This window comes from Platalea leucorodia, assembly GCF_965183815.1.
Source record: "Platalea leucorodia genome assembly, chromosome: 1".
In the NCBI taxonomy this organism is placed as follows: domain Eukaryota; kingdom Metazoa; phylum Chordata; class Aves; order Pelecaniformes; family Threskiornithidae; genus Platalea; species Platalea leucorodia.
In genome coordinates this window covers 56,100,289-56,122,295 of record NC_138823.1, presented here as the reverse complement: position 1 = coordinate 56,122,295, position 22,007 = coordinate 56,100,289, and the positions used below count along the sequence as shown (strand labels likewise).

Below are 22,007 nucleotides of genomic sequence, written 5' to 3'. Positions count from 1 at the left end.
TTAATTTTATATGAAAAGGAAGAAGAAAGGAAGGACAAAGAGGAACTAATAATGCATTGTTTATAAACTGCACCAGTAAGGGCCAGGATGAGTTGATGATGAGGGCAGAGGAAATAAGTGCAAGTAGAGTTGACTTGAAAGCCGAGCTGTATTATCATGATCTTTCTGAAGAGGAAGACCTTTCAAAATTGGTAACAATATTCAGGAATGCAGCCAAGATTTTAAATTTTCATTATGCAAGAAGCATTAACTTCCCACCTGAAAAAAAGAAAATCCCAGCCCTAATCTCCCCACTGCCAGTTATGTATCTCCTCAAATGCTAAAAGACAAAAGTAATTTCTTGATCTCAAATGTAATTACTTTGGTGCTGAGCAAAGAAGTGAGGAAAAGGCACTAAATAGAAAATGCTAAGTAGCATTATTTAACAGTTACAGCTGTAGGGCTTGTGGTAACTACCGTTAGCAACAATCCTATGATTTACACATAAAGAAGTCCTTTTACTTCTAGATCCTTTCCACAGTTTGGGAATTTGTAGGAGAAAAGTGTAGGGAGAATGTGCATCATTCCCTGCTTCCTCATGTCCAGTCCACAGAATCACAAAATCATAGAATGGTTTGGGTTGGAAGGGACCTTAAAGATCATCTAGTCCAACCCCCCTGCTATGGGCAGAGACACCTTCCACTACACCAGATTGCTCAAAGCCCCATGCAACCTGGCCTTGAACACTTCCAGGGATGGGGCATCCACAACTTCTCTGGGCACCCTGGTCCAGTGCCTCACCACCCTCATAACGAAGATTTGCTTCCTTATATCTAATCTAAATCTACCCTCTTTCAGTTTGTAGCCATTACCCCTTGTCCTATCACTACATGCCCTTGTAAAAAGTCTCTCTCCAGCTTTCTTGTAGGCCCCCTTCAGGTACTGGAAGGCTGCTATAAGGTCTCCCCGGAGCCTTCTCTTCTCCAGGCTGAACAACCCCAACTCTCTCAGCCTTGTCCTCACAGGGGAAGTGCTCCAGCCCTCTGACCATCTTTGTGGCCCTCCTCTGGACCTGCTCCAACAGGCCCATGTCCTTCTTATGTTGGGGGCCGCAGAGCTGAACTCAGTACTGCAGGTGGGGTCTCACCAGAGCGGAGTAGAGGGGGAGATTCACCTCCCTCAACCTGCTGGTCACAATTCTTTTGATGCAGCCCAGCTACATCCAGCTCCTGTAAACCTCCTTTAAGAAAGTCTTCGGGTTCCTTATGGATACTTCAGATACCATTATTGCTGTACTGTCCTGAAGTTGAAAAGCTGGCCTAAAGGACCCCTACACAGTTGTCTCTGTAGGAAAACATGAATTCCTGTTGCTGTCATGGGACCAACCAGGTGGGCTTGGTGAGGTTTTTTCACTCCCTACTGCAGTTGTGGCAACTGAGAAGGAGAAAGATTCTTCTTTCCTTTTGATGACACAGTCTTTCAAGCATGAGAAGGGGCTGCAAAAATGATGAGGGGATTTCAGAAGCTTTTTAATACATTTCACAGATAGCCATAAATTCTGTTTGCAGGTATCATTTGATACTTTCTTTTTCACTATAAAAATTAGTTTCTGGTAGAACAGATTTAAAAAAAAAAAAAAGGAAATAAAAGTCACAAATCTGACAGACAACCACAGAGTGCCAATGCTATGAGCCACCAGTGACAAAGCAACCAAATAAATACTTTGCTGGCTGTCCTGTGCTAGCTATATCTCTGTTCTCTCATTGTTAACTACTATAGCCATCTCCTTCTTGTGGAACAGGCATATCTCCAGTGTTTCCTGTAGCTACCCAATTTTGCATTAAAACAAACAAAAACAAAGTAAGAGAACAAAAACATTAATTTTCCATATGGAAAAATATATAAGCCTATCTGAATCCTGTGATGAAGAAATCAAAAACTTGTTGAAGTTCAAGGATATGGAAAAGGTGTTCCTTGTCTCTTCAAAGCTTCATTTGTACTCTCAAGTAAAAAAATAATTGAGCTATAAAAATGTGTGTGGACAGAGCTTCTGGCAAGCAGCACTAATAAGAACAAGCTAGGACTTCCTGGCATCATCTAAATACGTTATTCTGGTTAGTTCATATGTTATTACATAACACAAATATACATGCAACGACTTTGTTTTGATTGACATGGCAACTTGGGCATTATGGATCACTCAGCTTTGTTATTATAACACATACCCCAGAATTAAAAGCTATAGCAGACATGTCACTAATCCTCTTATCTTAAGCTGAATCATTTAACTGTCTCTTACTGACTATAGCAGTATCCAGATGCTAAACATCCAAACTCCTCCTCGTCCCTTAGACACCCCGGTAGCAATATTTACATGCTTCCCAAGTAACTATGCCAGTATTCTTGAAAAATGCAATGATTTTAACATATGCTAAATGCTGATGGACTAGGTCTAACTTCCCCTGTTACATATTCCATCAAACTCACCTTAGATTCTAGAGTTTTTAATGCTCTTTGATTCTGTTTGAGAATAAAAAGGTTTCCAAATCCCTTAAAAGCTTTATGCGTGTGTTTATTTTCTGACAAAATCAATCATTTCCCCAAGTTCATAAAGATTTTCTGGTACGTTCTGAACTGGCCTTCAAGCCACACACAGCCTAATAATTGTCTCACTTGCGTACTGAGTTTACTTCGACAATTAGATTTAAAAACCTTACGGTCTTGTTCATTCTCGTATGTCACATGCTATGTTATTTTGTTTTAATCCTGGAACTCATGTATGACATAATTAAAAAGAAATCAATTTTATTTCTTTAATTTTTTGCATATTGAATATTGCTAGAAAATATGATCTTCCCAACATTCTGCAGTAAAAAAAAATCCATTAATACAAGATCTTTGTCCTAACTTACACATGCAACTCTTGAGCCTAAATTATTTAGAAATTCTAGTGTCTTGATCTAATAATACAGAAAAAAATAAACAGGTACACAGATACATATCTATATTCAAACTGTCATTTACTTTACGGATGGAGCAAGACTGGATCTCTTTACAACATCAGGCTTGAAGGAACATTCCACAGATCACACACACAATGGGCACATGCAGCGGAGTTGTACGTACAGGGATGTGTGTGTAAGTTTTGGTGCCAAGCACACAATTGAATTTAATGGAGCTGAAGAAAAATTTATAAACAAAAAGAAACTTTTAACATAGAAAACTATTTATGAGCAGAGAATGAAGAAACCGTCAGGGAAAAGGAGCCAAAGAAAATGAGACAAAATGGGCATGATGACTTGTCTATACTTGAACATCTGACCTGTTAGCTGGTCGTCGCCTGCAGCAGGGGCGATGCGAATGTATGGTGTTGTAAGCTGAGTCACGATTATCGCAGCTAAGGCAAAGGAAGATTTCCAGGTCAGCATGCATGAGGGGAAAAAAAAGCCAGACTGAAGCTAGGCCAGCAAGAAGAATCTTGGTCAATAGTTCATTGTCTGAACTTCTTACAAATAAAAACCAAAAAACTCCCACAAGTTCCTTTTCATCTTCAGTTGTTAGTTTGGTTATTCTGCAAATTAATAAGCTTTCGTATGTGACCTTCATTCAGGAAGAGGACTCAAAGCACATTATTTACATGTAAGGCATTTGAGGAAACTGGAGACTCTTTGGCTCTGCTAATCACAGCACTGGGCTTTCTAAGTGAAAGTTAACTGCTTATTCAGATTACTCTAGTATTAACTTCTCCAGGTAATTTGAACTAGTTTCACTTTTTGTTTTCCTATTTCATAATAGTACGTTTTTCCTATAATTCTTTTTTAAGATAATTTTCAAGTAAAATATTTTCGAGCTAGCTAAGATTCATTTTTCTTGCACCCACTTGGGTCTTCTGGAAATGCACACACTACACACATACTTAACTTTCAGCATACAGAGAACGACCGCTGAGAGTTGGCACGCTTTGGTATGTATGTAACTGCTTGAGGTCTGAGTTTCAAGTTCACATTTTGCCACTAAGACAAGAAAAAGCTGAAAAACCTGAATTGTTTGTGTGCCTGAAGAATTCAGACTTTTCTATCAGAGCTGTAACAATCACTGACTGGTACAGATAACTATTACCATGGCTCACATTAATAAAATCTCATATTTCTTTGTTTGCCAGCAGTTCTATGATTGCCTCTAAATGGTTAAGCACACTATGATACATATACATTAAGGAATATAAAAAAAAATTAAAAGGTCAGATCCAACATGATGCAGCTGGAGAATGATGCAAAGAAAAAATATTGGAAAATTAAGGACAAAATTATATGAAAGATCACTCATTTACATAGAACAGCCTGGGTGCTATTAGAAATGTGGCAACGAGTGAGGAAAATAGATCATCTACCATCTGCAGACAATTAAACCCAAAACTGCTGCTGCATAATATTTTGAAATATCCCTCTGCAACACTGAAATGCAGTGTTGATAGTAGCTGCTAGAGTATTGTTGCTATTGGATTTAAAATATTATAATATCCTTTTCTCTCTCATAATTAATGAAAGCTTTCCAATATTGCAAAATTAGAACAGTGATGTCTCCCTCTTGAGAACTGGATTCCTAGGAGATAACCAAGATGTTTCTATCCAGACAGTGTTGTAAGTCACATCAGGAAATATAGTCTTAATATAAATCACAAACCACCACAAAGTTGATAGCAATAAACTTGGAGGAGTTTTGGAATGCTTTCAACTTCGTCTGCTGAGATTTTATAGTCATTTAGCTTGAAGAAAGAGTAGGTATATGAAAACCATATTTCAAGCAAAATACGACAACCTTTATTACCACTGGTACAAAAATCTCTTCCTGATTTTTGTTTGTTTGTTTGTTTAATTATCTTGTCAAAAATAATGGCAGTGGAAACCCTGCAGTCTCCACATTTGTATATACACCAAATAGTCACAGAGGTCCTAGAAGCCTTTCTCTACAGAAAACTAAGATCAGAAGACTCCGCATCACAAGAATATGCTGTCTGATTCTTCTTCTAGCAAAGGCAGTAGAAAAGTTCCCTTTGACTTCAGCAGAAGCAAGAGGAGAACTTTCAGCTCTACAAAACCCAATATTCTGATCCTTAATTACACTTACAGTCATTGCAATCAGGATTTTTATATGATCTCTAAAAGAACACATTTAACAGAGGTTTAATTTGTAAAACTGTAATGGTCATAAAACAAGAGCATTCTGTAAAATGTTACAAATTGAGATTGTTTAGAACAGAATTGATGGAAGGCAGAAGTATTATCCAGCTACTGACCCTACACGTGCATTTGACACAGTAGAGTTAGGCTGTACTTTTCTGGAGTTAAGCTGTACTTTTCTAACAAGAAGCCTGTCAATGGGATAACAGGCTACCTGCTGCACTTTGGCTCTGATCCAGCAACACAGTTTAGTGTGTGCCAGCTGCGCACATGCTTGACAGTAAGCACATGCATTATTCCTGTTGACACCAACTGGAGTGAAAAGTGAAGTACCTGCTCAAGGGTTCTGCTGGATCTTGGGCAAGAATGCTCTGTATCTTTGTATTACATGTACTCATTTATTTTTATTTTAACAAAAAATACAAAAGCCTACAGTGGGCTATGGAACGAACACTGAAAAACTCAGCGATAAAACAGAATCTCAGTAATCTTAAGAAGGTCTCAAGGGCACGAACAACTTTTAGATTATCTGGAGTTGGGATAATTAAAGGAAATTATATAGCTATGCTCATGTCAGGTTCTGAACTCCCATATTGGTCCTGAGGGCAGACTTCAAACAGGCTGACCACACATCCTTAATACAGACAACGACGTCGCTTGGCCAAGCTCAGCTGGCTCAGTGGAGCAGCTTGGAGTTTGCCTTGGGTGACCTGGATCCCAGGAAGGGCTGCCGATGTGCTTGGTGAAATCCTCAAATTCCATGGGAATGAAACTGCAGAAGCTTTCAAGAAATAAGTGGACAGTTGGCTGCACTGTCATGTTTTACAGGGCATACTTTATGGCAACAGGCCTTTATGCAGTCAAATACTTACATGTCTACTTTAAGACAGAATAGTTGCAATGTAGTCAGTGAGATTATTCTTTGTGCTCAAAATTAGGTACATAACTGACTTGATTAGGGCCTAAAAGTATATGGTTTCTCACATACGTATTAGATTCTAGAGTAGGTCTACTAACTGCAATGGCCTACACAAGGCTGTAGGTATTTTCAGGATCAGACCTTAATGTAAAAGATTCTACCAGTTTCATACATGAATGGCCTAAAGCACTTCCTTTTAGCTTTAAAAACCACCAAACTTGAACATTTAAAGATAACAGAAGCCCAGAATACAAACATTTCAGAAATGTTATTAGTACACGAAAACTAGATGTTGTACTGGAGAGCATTCTGAACGTTATTTGTATGAAGCATTGTAATAAGTAGATTTACACAAGCACATGATAGAGTTTAAGTAGCTTACTGCCTAGTAGCTATACTGTAGTCACAAAACTCAGTGGAAAATGGTGCATGTCTGTAAGAGATCAGGCACAGCAGTCAGAGCAGCCTTTGTTTCCTGGGGTACAAGCAAGGTGAATGGTGTACTAAGCTCTTTGGGGGGGTGTGAACAGAAGGGGAGGTGAACAGGAGAGGACAATTCTCTGTCTTGCCCCACTGCAGGTGTGGCGACTTCTGACCTACAGACATTAAGCATTTTTGCTATTTTTTTTAGTCCATATGTGGGAAGTCCAAAACGCGCACAAAAGTCTGCTTTTCTCTTTAGTATCTCTAAAGGGAAAAAATCTGTTCAGACAGGTATGATTAATATCATATTAAAATATGTCATGGTCTCCATTTTATTTTAAAAAATTAATATAGTTTTAAAATATAATACAGACATTCAGTTTATAAGCATGGCAATCAGTGCTTTACAGAAGTCCCCCAAGAAAGTTTTGCACCAGGGACTATAAATGCCACTGAGGACACCTCTGGTTTCAAAGTCCTCACAACGTCCCCTCACATTATTTTACAGGCTTCACAAAGGTATTATGAAGAATTCTGAAACATGCTTTCAAAACAGAAATGTATGGAGATTTGTTTAAAATAAAAGCTGCATTTCTCACAACTCCATTGCCAAATGGGTTAGCTCAAAGTAGCTTGTTGCTATGGGAGCTATTCCAATCCATAAAGCTACCTCGCTTCTCAAATGAGAGAGTAAGATTTTTCAGTCAGTCAAGTAACTGAAATAGTTGAGCATCCATTAGTGATTAGGAATACAAATCTTCAAATAATTTAAAATCCATTCCTCTAATCACCTATTACGATTTCTGAAGTAATGTAGTCCACTCCTGGTATCACCGGAAAACAATACCACAGTATTCCACCTGAATCTGCAATTAATCTCTCATCTACATTTTATTGGGTTTTAGTTTAGGTATTTAAAAGTTTTCTATGGTTTAGTAAGCATTCAGTTAGTAAATTAGAATTAAAACTACTTCCTCTGGTTTGGAAAAAAAAGCTCAGGAACCAGTTCAAAGATGCATAACAAATGTGTTTGTCACATTAGGGAGGATCCAGCCTTTCAACAGAGGCAACTCTATGCTAACATTTCTGTTACCTTTAAGTAATGAGATTCTCATCCATCCTATTTAGATTTAGTGGTGGTGGTGGAATTGTGAAGTCTACATGTAAAGGAAATCATGGTGGAATCAGTTATGTTAGGGATAGTCACTATGAGACATGCATGATCTCCTGCAAGGAACAGTGGTACAGAGATGAAATAGGTTTTGTTTCATACTCTTACCAGGTGCCCAAACCGCAAGGTGGTATTACCTGTTCCCCCTCACAGCAGTACTTTCTTTCCTTGTCCTCTATTACAACCTCCTAATAACCATACTATCCCATCACTTCTTTTTCAAGCTTTGAAATTGCCACCAGCTAGAGGTACTAAAAAGGTGAGACTACAAAGATAATCATAGACAGATCCTAGCCTCCAAAGTTAAATATATCAGCAGCATGTTTATCTTTCCCTGTTTGGGGATCAAACCTATAGCTAGCACTGTCTCAATTATACAAACTTGTCTCACAAATGGTAGTATCATGTGCTGACAGTCCAATAAATATGGCTGATCTGTACCATGAAAATGAAGAACATGATTTCTCCACTTTTCTTTAATAAAGCAATTAAGATAAGATAATTGCTTACGAGTAAGGGGTAATTTTTCACTACGGATGTATAAGCAGCTAGTATGCACTCTGCAATCGGCAATTTTACAACTCTACTATATATAGAAAGGTCCAAAATATTTATTGTGAGATCATATAAAAACCCACAGAATATATTTTAAACACTGTGTTCAAGTAGACAATTAAAAATCAGCAATATGTTTATTACTAAAAACAAACAAACAAAATTCCTAAATCTCAGCTAGAGATGCAAATGAATCATTTAAAATTCTGTAATAGGTTTAGTGACGCCTTTTAGCAATATAAACACTTCTGGAAGTTTGCAAAGACCATGGGAAGGAAAGGTCAGCAAGCTGAAATACAGAATACATGACATAATATGAACATACCTTTTGTGGCTACCCTGACGCAGTCGATTTTGGTTTCCTGTGTCAAATAAAGAGGAAAAAGGTCACATTTTGTGTTTCTAAGCAAAGAAAGTCATCCATGATTCTATTCTTAAAAGTACTCATAAAATGTCACAGAAGCGTTCATTTAATGTGCCTCATTACATATTTAACTGCTTATTAAGCAACTACAATGTGCTTTCATAATATGGACAAACACTGCTTGGGTATGGTACATAAACATTTAACTTAAGATTCCTCTAACAGTAGAAAATATGTGAAAGATATTCATAAGAGCACAGGCAAGTGTTCAGCTTTTTTACTTTGGCAACATAATGACCTTGGGAGATTTTTCTTTTTCCTACAGATAGTATAGTTCGAGGCATCATGCTAGACAATTTTAGAAAGAAAAAATAATCAATGGTGTTTCACATTTCTGCACTGTCTGTGCACTGTGAAAGAGGGACCATTATAGTCTCTGGCAGAAAACATTCCAGGCTGTCAGCACAGACAGCCAAAGCTTATCAAGAATTGAAGGGCTCTGGGTAGGTCTGTCCAGGAAATGAAAAACAATTCCAGGAAGAATTAGTCCAATGAAACGTGATCGGTGAAGACCTTTCTTTTTACACACTTTTCATTTCAGTTCCATCTACCTATTTTTCTTTTACTGTTTGCAGAAAGGGGAGAAAAAGTGGTTTCTACTTCAGTCAGGGTAACCAAATGAGAAAACGGGAGTTCAAGATGTTACAAACTACGGTAATGGGACTGGACAGGCCAAGACAGATGTGCTAAAATCCACAATCAAGTTTGGCTTAAACTTAACAAAAGAAATCACAACACTATCCTCTTCAAAGCAAGAAAACAAAAAAAGAAAGACAAAAAGAAAGACAAAAAGAAAGAAAAAAAGCCAGTCAAACACACTCATTAGATAGTAAGACAGAATGGTAATGCACTACGTTGCCTACTCATTATTGACAAAATGTGCTGTTTTCCCCTCCTCTTTCCTGTAACCTTTAATCATTAAGCAATATTGTGTTACGAAAACTGTTATTTTTTAAACTCTATGCGTTAAATTTCATGGTTACTTCATTTTCTCATTAGCAACTAAATTGGGCATCTTGCTAGTTGGTGCCAATCATCTATTTACACACAAATACTGTATAAAATCACACCTGTCGTAACACTTACCCCATTGGCTCTGCTAGCAGCTTGAAAATAGATGCTATAGCTCTTATGAGGAAGAAGAGGGGTGTTCCAGAAACCACTGTAGGTTTTGTTATCACCAATAGTAAAAGGCTGAGCAGCTTGTAGACCATTGGCTGGAAACTCTGCAGCAAAGTAGTACTGGGAATTCAAAAGCGAGGCATTCTGGAAATGAATGGGCACTGGGTAGCACTTCAGGATTTCAGTTGTCTTTTTGGTCCTCCGTGGGCGTTCTTCTTCAACAACGATTTGATAGACACTAAGAATGTAGAAAGGAAAGAACAGAAGAAACACATGGGTTATTTTAAGACTCAGGCAGTCAACTCATTCTGAAACCATAATAGCATACCAGTATATATGGGAAAAAAAACCATTAAAAGCAAAGGACATGGGAAGAAAATGTCATTTTGATATTCCGGTGTACAAATTTGTGGAACAGATTCATGCTTTCAAACAAATTCATTTTGTTTTTGGAAAAACAAAATTAGCCATACACACCACAGCTTTTCATATAGCAAATGCACAGAACACTTCCTTGTTCGAACACTCGTACAGAAAAAGCTTGCTTGATTAGCGCTAAAATGTAGAATTAAGTATTATTTTGTTCACAGAAGTAAGTATAAGGCTATAGATTCCATTCTCTAACCTCTTCTTCTTGTCAAAATGAAATGAAATGAGTAGTAAGATAAAAATGAAGAGACAGGGAATAGTATTTGCTTAACTGTTGACATAACTATTTATAAAAGCACATATAGGGTAAATTACAGTCTTTTAAAATTTCGGTGCCATATTGACTGTTACTGAGCAAGAATAAAACACTTTTTGATGGAAGTTATTCTCACTCAGCAAAGCACTTTTACACATCTTAGAGATAACCGTATTTCTAAGTGTTTGTGCATGCGGCAAAGCAATTCAGTTTGCACTTGCATTTTTTGCTGTACTGGGACCTACAGGGAACAGTCCATCCCTCTCCACTGTAAAGGTGCTATGGACATTCAAGCAGGAACAAAGAAATTGTGATTTCTGCTGTATATGCAAACAGTGTAATCATTATACCCTTGTAGTTGCTGTAAAAGCCTGAGTCAGTGCTTTCAAATTTGTGAAGTGGGAAGTCCATGTCTCCAAAGAGGACTAGCTTGCAAGTTTATTGCTTCACTGGGGACCAGTGATTCTTAATCATTATTTGTCTCCCGGAATCTTGAATCCCAGTAAGCAAGTCAGTAAAGGTAACTGATGTTAAAAGCGGCAATGTGTCCATATTTTTGCACATCATCTACATCTAATAACAATTTATGATCTTCCAAGTTGATAATTCATAAAAAGCAGCAATCTCTGGGTAAGGTACGTTTCTTAAAGATCCATACAGTCTCTTGACATGTTGTTCCCACTCCATCATCTGTACGTAGATTATTATGTTTACAGAAAACTCTGTCCAAAGTACAGGGACACCTGGGCTGGGCCTCTGCAGGTCTCAGTCTGGACCCAACAAGGCTTATTGGCTTAGTCATATCACCGCACAGCTATGGCTATTCCCCTTCTGAAGGCAAATCTGGTTTAGAAATAAAAGAGATGACTGTGCAGTCACCAAGCCAATTCATAGCCAGTGAGCTCCTCCACCTGCTGGGGCTCCGCTAGACTCAAGCTCCTTTGAGCGCTGGCATAGAGGTCTCCAGCTCTTTCACTCTCTGGAGCCTTACCAACTCAGAGCACAACCAGACTAACATACTGCTCCTACACTCGAGCTGCCTTTGCACACTTAGATAATGCTGTGTCCTTGAATGATGCCCCATCAATGGACCTGTTCAAGGTCAGGATGGATGGGGCTTTGAGCAACCTGATCCAGTGAAAGATGTCCCTGCCCACAGCAGGGGGGTTGGATTAGATGATCTTTAAAGGTCCCTTCCAACCCAAACCATTCTATGTCTTCATGATTCTATGACAGCACGATGCTAAGTCTGCAGAGCTTTCATCGCTGAATACCACCAAGAGGCAGAGTAACGTCTACTGTTTTCTTACCAGACCTACCGATCATGTGCAACAGACCCCGTTCACTATGTTTTTAAGATCTATCATCTTCAGCAGGAGATGCTGCACTTCTTATGCTCACAAAAAATGCCCATAAAGTTAACACTGAGAATGCTTAATACCTCTTCTTCTGCCTAATTTAGACTTTCACCACAGTGGAGATTTAGTTTAATGTTTAAGACATTTAAATTTAAGTGTCTTCATGAAGATATCTATACATCTGCAAACTCCCATTACAGTCACTGGAGAGCTACTCAGTACAGGCAACAGATCTTAAAAGACCTGACCAGCGAGGAGGTGTCTACTTTTGGGTCAACTTAATTGCATTCTAGGCTCCACTGACTATAATAACTAAATATTCAGCTCCGATGTAGACATCTAGAAGTGGACACCTAAATCTAGATGTTTTAATCTGATGCTGAACCCCATGCAGAAATCAAACCATGTAGAAGTTTGGTACAGTCAGGGAGACAAACAAATGTCTTGAGGGTCCACTTGAAGGCCACTGTCTGTACATTTTGCAGCTCTGTGCAACTAAGTCTACACATCTAGCAGAAAGATTTTCATTAGCTGATTAATTCCATGCTGAGTAGTAAATGAAGGTCAATACATGGCAACCTTTCTTTGATCCTATGAAAATTGATCTGTAAAAACTAGCCATGAAGTATCTACATTACGATCTTGATTTTTCTCTTCCAAATCAATGGTTGACATGATTTTAGCAGCTAATTTCCTAGAACAAAACACAGTTGCTTAGAACTGGGATGCCAAGCTACTTTGAAGAGAGCGTGTTGCCTCCTTTAACTACTAATTTACAGTGATTCTACAATAAATACCATTTGTGAATTTAAATGGAGTATTGGAAAAAAAGTAGAAGGTGACATAAACATCTATTCTTGCAAGGTAGTGAAGCTGGATACACTTGTCTAATACCACAGCAAAGATAAGAATCCCTCAGTTTCACTAAAGCATGGTGGATAGTAAACTAAGTTTTATGGCTGTTGCCTTCAGGAGAGTATTGTTACCTTTTTTATTGCAGCAGGACTGAATATAAAAGTGACCTCAGACCAGACAAGGTAATATGACCTCTTTCAGTACTGGTTGAAATGAGGATTCTTTTAATTTCTCACTCAGTGATTAAACCTAAAGATTGCAGATATTTTAGAAACACATCTGTCATTAAAATGCTCCTTTTTCTCTGGCAAATTCATGTTAGTTATACTACATGTACTACTCCTTGTATATTACATTTTAAATGCCTGCCATCTATTCATCTTCAGATACATTAAAGAAAGAACTAAGTTGACTGGAGCAATTTCAAACTCAAAATGTCTTTTCATCCTTACTCCACGAGACAAATTAGATTTGCAAGCATCTAGACCTCAACTCTATTTGCTCTTTAATAATTTAAGCACTGAAAGGTCAAGCAGCTCTTTTCTGTTCCCCTTTATCAAAGTCCAAGTGCTAATGAAAAATAACTAAATCCTATCTGCTGCCCAATTTTCACACACTGCTGTTTCTCTGATGTAAATTAATACATTATAAGCACCTGGGTCAATGGAAACCTGACAGAACTTTATGAGTGATACATTTTACATTTGTACAAATGAGATCATCTTGCTAATGAATTTTATAAAATTACCCCAATTACAATTATAATCCAAAAGCTTCCTCTAATTCTTACTGTTAAAATTGCTTTCTTTAATATGTAACAGCTGAATTGCCTATGCTGAGAGGGGTTCAAGCTTTGTGAACTGAGCTAGCACTGCACCAGGACTCTATTATTCCTCTTAGGTATTAGTCAGATTTCCTGCTTGTTTGAAGTTGCATTATTCCTCTTCCACACCTCTACATTTCAGAGAATAAAGTCTTCCTACCTGTAATCCAAAAAGTAACATCTACACTACAGTGAAAGGTGCCAAAAGCATATTGGCTATTGGTAGAACTTAGATTAATCTTTCTGAAGGAAAGAAATGTAATTTAAGTTTAATTCACTATAGTTCTACTATAGAATGCCAATGCCTTGGAAACTGAACACAAAATCTACTTTCATATAGACTGAAACTTACTGTTATATCAAGAAAGGAACACACACATAGGAATTATTTTTAACTTACGATTCAAATATTTCAAATTTGGGGATCAAAAAAGGTGTCTGGGAAAAGAAAAAACTGATGTAATTTTTAAGCTGCTTTTTATTTTAACAATTCCAAAACAGTTCCAAATTTAAAAGATAATGCAGAGATATAGATCTGAACATAATAATGACTGTGATTTCGGTTAGAAATTCGACATACCAGGCTTCTCAGATATTTACTGAAATCAGGCTGCTTAAATTAAAATGGTCTGTCAATGTCTGCTAAATATACCGGCTTTTTTCAGAGTTGACAAAGAGACATGAAAGAAGAAAGAAAACATGTTAACGCAGTAATCAAGGACGCTAAGAATATTTAGACAAATGATCCACACAATTAAAATAATTCAAAAGAAGACTTAAGTGTATATTTATTCTTAAGTACATGAAATGATGGGTTTTAGTAACTTGCTGAATCAGGACACTATTCCACATTACTGGAATACAGTAAATCAAATTTTAATTAATCAAAGTCTCATTCAAAGGATAAAACAAATTTCCAAGAAGGGCCTATTGGATACAAGCATGGACTTCAGGATTCTTACTACAAAAGTCCTTAACATGTACATAAATTTATAATTACACCTCCACCAAAAGTAATTCCAAATTGAAACCAAAGGGAAAACAAGCCTGATAACTTCATTATTGAAATGTCAACTTTATTTTTTCTCTCTTAAACAGTCTTGATGCTTCACTGAACTGAAGCCATAAAGAATTTTTTAAAATTTATTTTACTGAAGAATGATAGCCTAAGGACCTGAATCTAGATCTAGTTTATCTCAATTTATTTACTAGTCTTAATACAACTGTTGTGTGTTATCCTAGGCAAATCAATTAAATATTTTGTGCCTCAGTTCTCCAGAAAGTTTCTTATTCCCTCTGGTCTGCTTCAACTGTTCAAAACTAAAACCTCTTCAAGACCTTATTTTTTTATTATTCTTGAAAAAATTGTTTTGTTTTGTTTTTTTTTTTTTTCCTAGGAAATGTACAAAGCCTGAAAAGCTGTTAAGCTCTACTAACAGTGCCCTGATCAGCTGTGTAAACTGTTGGGCTGTCTTTGCAGACTGTTATGGTGACTCTGTAGAGCCTAATTTGAAGTTTTCTGCTCATTGTAGTAAGTCTCTTCTTAGTCTCCTGCTTTATTACGAACATACATAACCGGTATTTTTTTATAGATCAATTTCTGTATGCTTGCATGCTTTCTTTGTTTTAATGCTAACAGATTCAAACAGTAGAATAACCTTTAATCTACATATTGACCATTATTTCAGTTACTTACTCCCATAGCCCTACTTTATATGCTAGAATCACTTCACTGCATTCTTCTACTAAAATACCAAAGTTCCAACAGATGGCAAAATTAAGAAACTCAAAAAACACCTTGTTATCTCAGTTTTATATCCATTAAGAACTTGATTGCTCAAACCATAACAGTGTATAGGATCCCCACAATTTCATCAATATTTGTGTAGACACTGAAAGTTCTTCTATCGTACTGCCATTTAACTCATAAGCACTTTTTAAAAGTATCAGTTGTTTCGTTCATGTTTTGCATCCAAAGCTTCATATATCTTTACTCACCGTACATTATGTAACAAGTTTATTATTTAACACTGCTTCTATAAAAAAAGACAATCTTTGGACAATTTTTTTTGTATAACCTGCAACATAACTTCCTCTTCATCTCCACCTCTGCCATCAGTTGTCTCTGACATGTTCATAACCTATCTACATGGATTAACACTGGAGATTTTGACCTATTTCTTCCTGCCCTTTTATTGCACTAGATTCTTGTAATTCATCCTATAACTTAAAATTTTACAGTACTAGAAATTACATGTAAACCATATCTTGAAATAGAAAAGGGAAATTACTCTTTAAAAGACATGAATTAATAATCTACAGTTAGCAGGCAAATAGAAGAAGGCTACAAGAAATTGCCGCTAACTCTCCTCCTACTGAGCAAGAGTCTGTATATTTATTACAGGTGGCATTAAACAAATGTGATGACAATCCCCGATTTATCATAGCTCACCATCATAGCTACATGGGCTTTGCCAATGGGTCAGGAGTTCTAGCAACACATAATATATCCTGAACAAGGTATACTCCATGTTCAGTCATTTCCAGTACAGATGTGAGCCAGAGAACCAGCTGAACGGTAGTCCTGTCCCTCTGACCACTGTAGAATTTTGCACATATTGTCAAACAGGGAAGCAGACACTGTTCAATGGTGTTTTGTCTGTGTATCAAACAGAGACCATTGCTATAGTCAAGCTCAGCATTTATAGCCTGAAAGAACTGGGTGCAGTAATAATTGTTCCTAGGGAGGGTACGGTCTCAGCACAAGGGCAGTCTGAAAGAACACAAAATAGGTAGTTTATTTGGGAGGGGTGACTTTTCTTGTCCGAGCATTAGAAACGAAGCAATCTGTATGAGTTTGGGTTTTTTTTTTTCCTTTTTTTTTTTTCTTTCTGAGAGTGAATTGGCATTGTTACAGATGGGATAGGGATTAGATCAATGACTCCATAAACTTGGAAGCCTAGGGAGTTTTTGATTAGCGAAAGGACAAATGAGTATGCCTACTAATGATGGAGAACCCTGTTCAAGGTAGCCCCCTCTATTTCAGGAACATTTTATTTGGGAAATCGGAGATTTTCTGGGCTTTAAGCAAAATACAGCCTTGCCTGCTATAGCTTCTAAAATGAGAAAAAAAATGAAGAAGCTTAAGAAAAAAAAAAAACCTGCAGGAACATAAGGTTCAGATATGAAAATATAGAACTTACAGTAAAGAAAAACAAACAGACCAAACAAACCCTCCAAATTAAGGCTTCTGTACCAATGCCAACAATGATGCTAGTACTGTTAAAGTAATATATGAGATCTAATTTATAAAGGGGGAAAAAAAAGGCGAACTAGGCAATGTTGCAGATAATATTGGCAACACAGAAGCAATCAAAATTCTTGCAACTGTTTGCATTTAAGTGCTTGACATACCAGTGTTAAAGGTGTATTGCCTTTTCTTTTTGCAAGTGAAGGGAGTCTTAAATCCCTATAACTTTTTGTTTGCAACTTTACTTGAAGTCAGGAGGTTTTACGCAAACAAAAGTTCCACAATCTTTGGCAGGTTTCTAAGTCTGTGGGACAGTTGGTGCTTCCAAAGTGTAGGAAAGGGACTAAGAAAAGGAAATACTTTGTGCTAGTAGCTTGTTGAAACCTGAATGGAATGATTCTACTTCCACACTTGGCTTTATTTGCTGGCTTTGCAAGTCAAGAGATAAGTCTGGCTAGATTCTCCAAGGCAGGGTCTGTCTTCGTTCTCAGGAAACACTATTACTGGCACCTGAAATTTCCAGCACACGGGAAAAGTCAAATTGGAGAAAGCCACAAATCTTTTGGAATCAGACCTGGAGTGAACACAAGAGGGACTAATATTATACAGCACCTCCATTGTCATGCAAGCAGCCCTATTTCTCAGATCAATCAAAGCAGAAATACCTAAACAGCTGTAAAGGAGGAGATAAGGCAGCTTAGGTTCAGCCCCTAGAGATACTGCCAAATGTAAACTCTCAGGTGTCGCAATAAGCTTTATCTTCACAGGCCCAAGTTCACTGGGGAACGGTATCTGGTTTTTAATGTAAAACTCCTAAGCTGCTTTGTGACTGCCCAACTCTTCTGGATGGACAGTCTCAAAGACTTAAAAGTCAGTATTTACAAAGTGAAAAACACATTCTGGGAAAAATACATTCAGGCAAACCTCTCCTTAGCATTCCTATGGATTTATACAGGAAATCCCGACAGTTCTCATATGGGGAGCATTATGTCACTGGAAGTTAAAGATATTTTGCTTGTTCTTTCCTCCAAGGAGAGTCACCAGGGGAGGATATGACAATGCATTCAATTCCCTTGAGAAGGGAAACACTTGCTACATAATATCTTAACTGTGGAAGAGTCAGAGGGGCTCTGAAAGTGGTAAAGCAATGGCCACCATAAGTTCACCATGGATTTAAATGTTTTTTCCAAACACAGAAGAACTGATAAATTTTTCTTTTGTGAGTTTGGACTCTCTAGGACTTAAGGGAGACATCAGAGCCTGGGCTCCCAAAATTCTTAGAAGAAAATCTGCAAGAAAGGAGAAGGAGACAATGACGCACACTCCTTCCATCTTCCAGTGGCCAGACGGGTGCCACCTAGTCCTCATGACAGCGTATTCAATTTTTTGCCTTATTATCTAGTACACAGATTCACTGTTTTAGGGAACCTAAGCACACTATGTCAGGGGCAGAGAATGTCCAGCAGATCTTCAGCCTTGTAATTGCAGGCAATCATGTACCATTCACAAAATGTTTGTGAAATGTTTATGTCTTTAGATTCAGTTATCATAAATGATGACTCAAAATATAACTTTTTTTTGTTAGTAAATAAATCAGAGAGAGAAGAAGAGAGAGAAAAAAATATTTTAGGAATTTCAGTTTGTAATATTTTTATTTTAGAAGGATAATAAAAGATTGCCAACATGTAAGCGGTAGTAAATCTGTATTTTGTTTTACAACATATAGCATGCTGATGGACTGTAGTTTTAACTTCGTCCAGTCCATCCTTTGCAAAAATCAGTAAATTCAATACATATACTAACCTACCCTTATTCAAAGCAAGTATTAGTTTACTACTGAAACAGCGTATTAAAATTGATAAGAACCATCTGATCAACACATATATAAGTGGCAGTTAGACATAATGCCAACAATAACTGTGGCACAAGAGACTGCTCTGCTGTTAACTGAGATTCGCTGACTGGCAAGGCAACCAAAACTGTTCTCTTAACCCTCCCAGCCCCTCAAATCCTTGAGAAATATTGATGAAAGTATTTTATTTTTTTTCTCCCTGGATATACAGCCCCATGGTTAATTATTCGTAATTATTTAAATACTGGTGCCCAACTAGGACTTGGGAGGGACACTACCATACTGTTTTACAAGTGTAAGAGACTGTCAGAATTATGCCAAACAGGATGACAAGGATGCAACTATGGCTCCACAACTGTTACATATGTTTCTACACCTGAAATTCCTTAATCCTGAAATAAAGTTCCCCCACCCCCACTTTCCAAGGGACTGACTACTACACTATACTGATAGGATCAATTTGAAGAGGGACAATGTATTAGCAACTCTCCATACTTAGAAATAATTCTACCCTTTTTTTTTTTCTATAAAGATAAGCATATATGTCCCTTTGTCATTTTTGAAGGTAAAGTTTTTCATTATTATTTCTTTTGCTGGGAAAAAAAAAGAGTTCTAAAATATTGCAGGCCACAAAAATAACTATGACCAGAAACATACTTTTTCTGAACCACTTAACAACCTCTCTGTGGCTTGTGCTCTCCATACTTAATATGGATTCATGTATTTGGCTGTTTTTTCTTCAAGCTCACAAGTGTCAAGAAAATATAGAGATTTTGTACATATTCTGTAGTCCTGCACAGAATAAAGTGAGTGCAAAATGAAAATAAAATTAAACCTACTTATAATGGTACTGTTTCACAGTGACTTGAAAGTCATTTTCTACAGGTGTAAGTAATACAAGGCAAGAAAGCATGTGGCTCTATATTAATAAATTCTCTCAGCTATTAACTGTGTATTTGCTGGACAAGCAAAAGACATCTCCCTTAATGTGCTCCATACTGTATCAATGAGATATAGCTACTAAATACAGACCGCAAGTGACAAGCTAAGGAGAGTACCAGAGATTTGGCAGTGGATTTTTTTTTTTTTTGTAGGAAAAGAAATGTTTAGAATGATGAGACTGTAAGGACACGTTTAAATAGTTTTAGCCTGCAGATGAGTAACTGTGCGTGTGAAAAGAGAAAGAAGAACTGAGCAAACGAAACCAGAAAAAGATTGAAACATTTAAGAATACAAAAGACTACACAGGGTAGGAATATAGAGAAGGAGAGAAGAAGAAAATAAAAGGAAAATAAAAGAACAGATCATACACTGAAAACAGGTTGAGATGTACCGTCACCTTTGATAAACAAGTGAAACAAAAAGCAGGAGGAGGAAAGATAAAATAAAAATGAAGTCTATCTAATACAGATATACTTAAAGAATTTTGCAACAACTTACAGTCAGGTATTCTTTATAAATTACATGCAATATGTTTGTAAAAGGTGTTTGATTTCATTATATAGTTATGAAATCATATCATATACTCTTATAAGATTGGGAAGGGGAATTGTTTATCCAAGAATGACTGCTACAAGATCTCTTTACACTCACGATGATCTACTGATTTTTTGAACTGCTCTACCAACTGATACTTGGCTTCTTTCATAAATAACTCTGGTACACATATGCTGATAGTCTTTCTAATAGGTATGTCACCATTATATTTTTGGCAAACATAAAACTTCCCTGCTGATATCTCTTTCATGTATATGGGACAACAACATCCCATTTACATTGATCTGGTACTGGGTTCTTTAAATGCCATTTGAAACAGAAGACGCTTCAAAGCCTCATAAATAGACTAAGACACTACAAGTTTTACAGTAAGAAGTTCAGAATGTGTACCCAAGAACATGCCATAATCCTATCTATAATCCACATGTTGTCTGTGATACCCAGCTCCCACCTTCAATATGCTCAGCTCCTTTTAGGATCTCCCAAATACCGGCTGGAAAAGAGGCAACACATGCTGTGGCTGCTTCTGGGCTACATATGGGCTTGCTGGTATGTGAATTGTAGCTCTCAACTGACGGACCAAATGAAATGAACTAACTAGTTCGTACCGTAACACGGCCTATCCTTCAGCATAGATAGTAATCTGGGTCTTTCCTCTGTACCCAGAGATTCCAAAATGTGGGAGAAATTTACTATTTTTGCAACATTTAAACTATTTCATATGTGCTTGAAAACTTCCAAGAGGTCCAATATTAAAGAGGGAAGGAAGGAACATACAGACATGTGAACAGTATGATACATAAGCTTTGTTTTCTTAGGAAACTAGGATAAAATCAGGTATAAACTTTGATTTAGCTATGTTCCAGAAAGTTTAATTCTTATCTTGGATATGTTATATAGCACACACAAGCCAAGGAGTACTTCCATTCTTCATTTTACCAGTGAACAAGTTTTATCCCTACTGACTGTAAGGGCTCAGTCCCTCTAAACACCAGATACTATTGATCTCACTCCACAAGGCTTTATGCTCTTAATTTAAAGCCCAAGCAGCAGTATCACTAACTTAAATGATGCTGGTCTAAACTGAACTAACCTAAGGCTTCAGATTCTCCAGGGCTTTAAGACTGACTTCACTACAGAGCAGTATAAAATAGGGATGCCTCCTTCTTCCTTTGTAGTCTGCTCACAACATAGCTTTAAAATGAATGAAAACTAGAGATGGATTGTGAAGAGAATAATTCCACAAAATATTCCACCAAAGCACTATTCTGAGATCTTCTGGTGAGCATCATGGTGGCTGGCTGCTCACGGCTTGGATAAGCGCACTCTGCGCTGGGTTAAAAACTGGATAGATGGCTGGGTCCAGAGAGTGGTGATGAATGGAGTCAAATCCAGTTGGCGGCCGGTCACGAGTGGTGTTCCCCAGGGCTCAGTGCTGGGGCCGGTCCTGTTCAATATCTTCATTGATGATCTGGATGAGGGGATTGAGTGCACCCTCAGTAAGTTTCCAGATGACACCAAGTTGGGTGGAAGTGTTGATCTGCCTGAAGGTAGGAAGGCTCTACAGAGGGACCTGGACAGGCTGGATCGTTGGGCTGGGGCCAACTGCATGAGATTCAACAAGGCTGAGTGCTGGGTCCTGCACTTGGGTCACAACAACCCCATGCAACGCTACAGGCTGGGGGAGGAGTGGCTGGAGAGCTGCCTGGCGGAAAAGGACCTGGAGGTGCTGGTTGACAGCCAGCTGAACATGAGCCAGCAGCGTGCCCAGGTGGCCAAGAAGGCCAATAACATCCTGGCCTGTATCAAGAACAGTGTGGCCAGCAGGACCAAGGAGGTGATGGTGCCCCTGTACTTGGCACTGGTGAGGCCGCACCTCGAGTACTGTGTTCAGTTTTGGGCCCCTCACTCCAA

The 22,007-nt window shown here is 37.7% G+C and overlaps 1 protein-coding gene across 3 annotated transcripts in view; it reads right to left on the bottom strand.

The window, feature by feature from the left end:
- PTPRM (protein tyrosine phosphatase receptor type M) overlaps nt 1-22,007 on the bottom strand; it is a 490,843-nt gene that overhangs the window by 179,609 nt on the left and 289,227 nt on the right. For 2 of the 3 annotated variants that reach the window (XM_082320956.1, XM_082320957.1), the window contains exons 12-13: nt 9,738-10,011; nt 8,553-8,589 (exon numbers count right to left, since the gene is read on the bottom strand). In XM_082320956.1, coding sequence (XP_082177082.1) covers nt 8,553-8,589; nt 9,738-10,011 — 311 coding nt within the window. Of the gene's footprint in view, nt 1-3,301; nt 3,377-8,552; nt 8,590-9,737; nt 10,012-22,007 lie in introns of all 3 variants that reach the window. The other variant, XM_082320958.1, reaches the window with a different exon arrangement.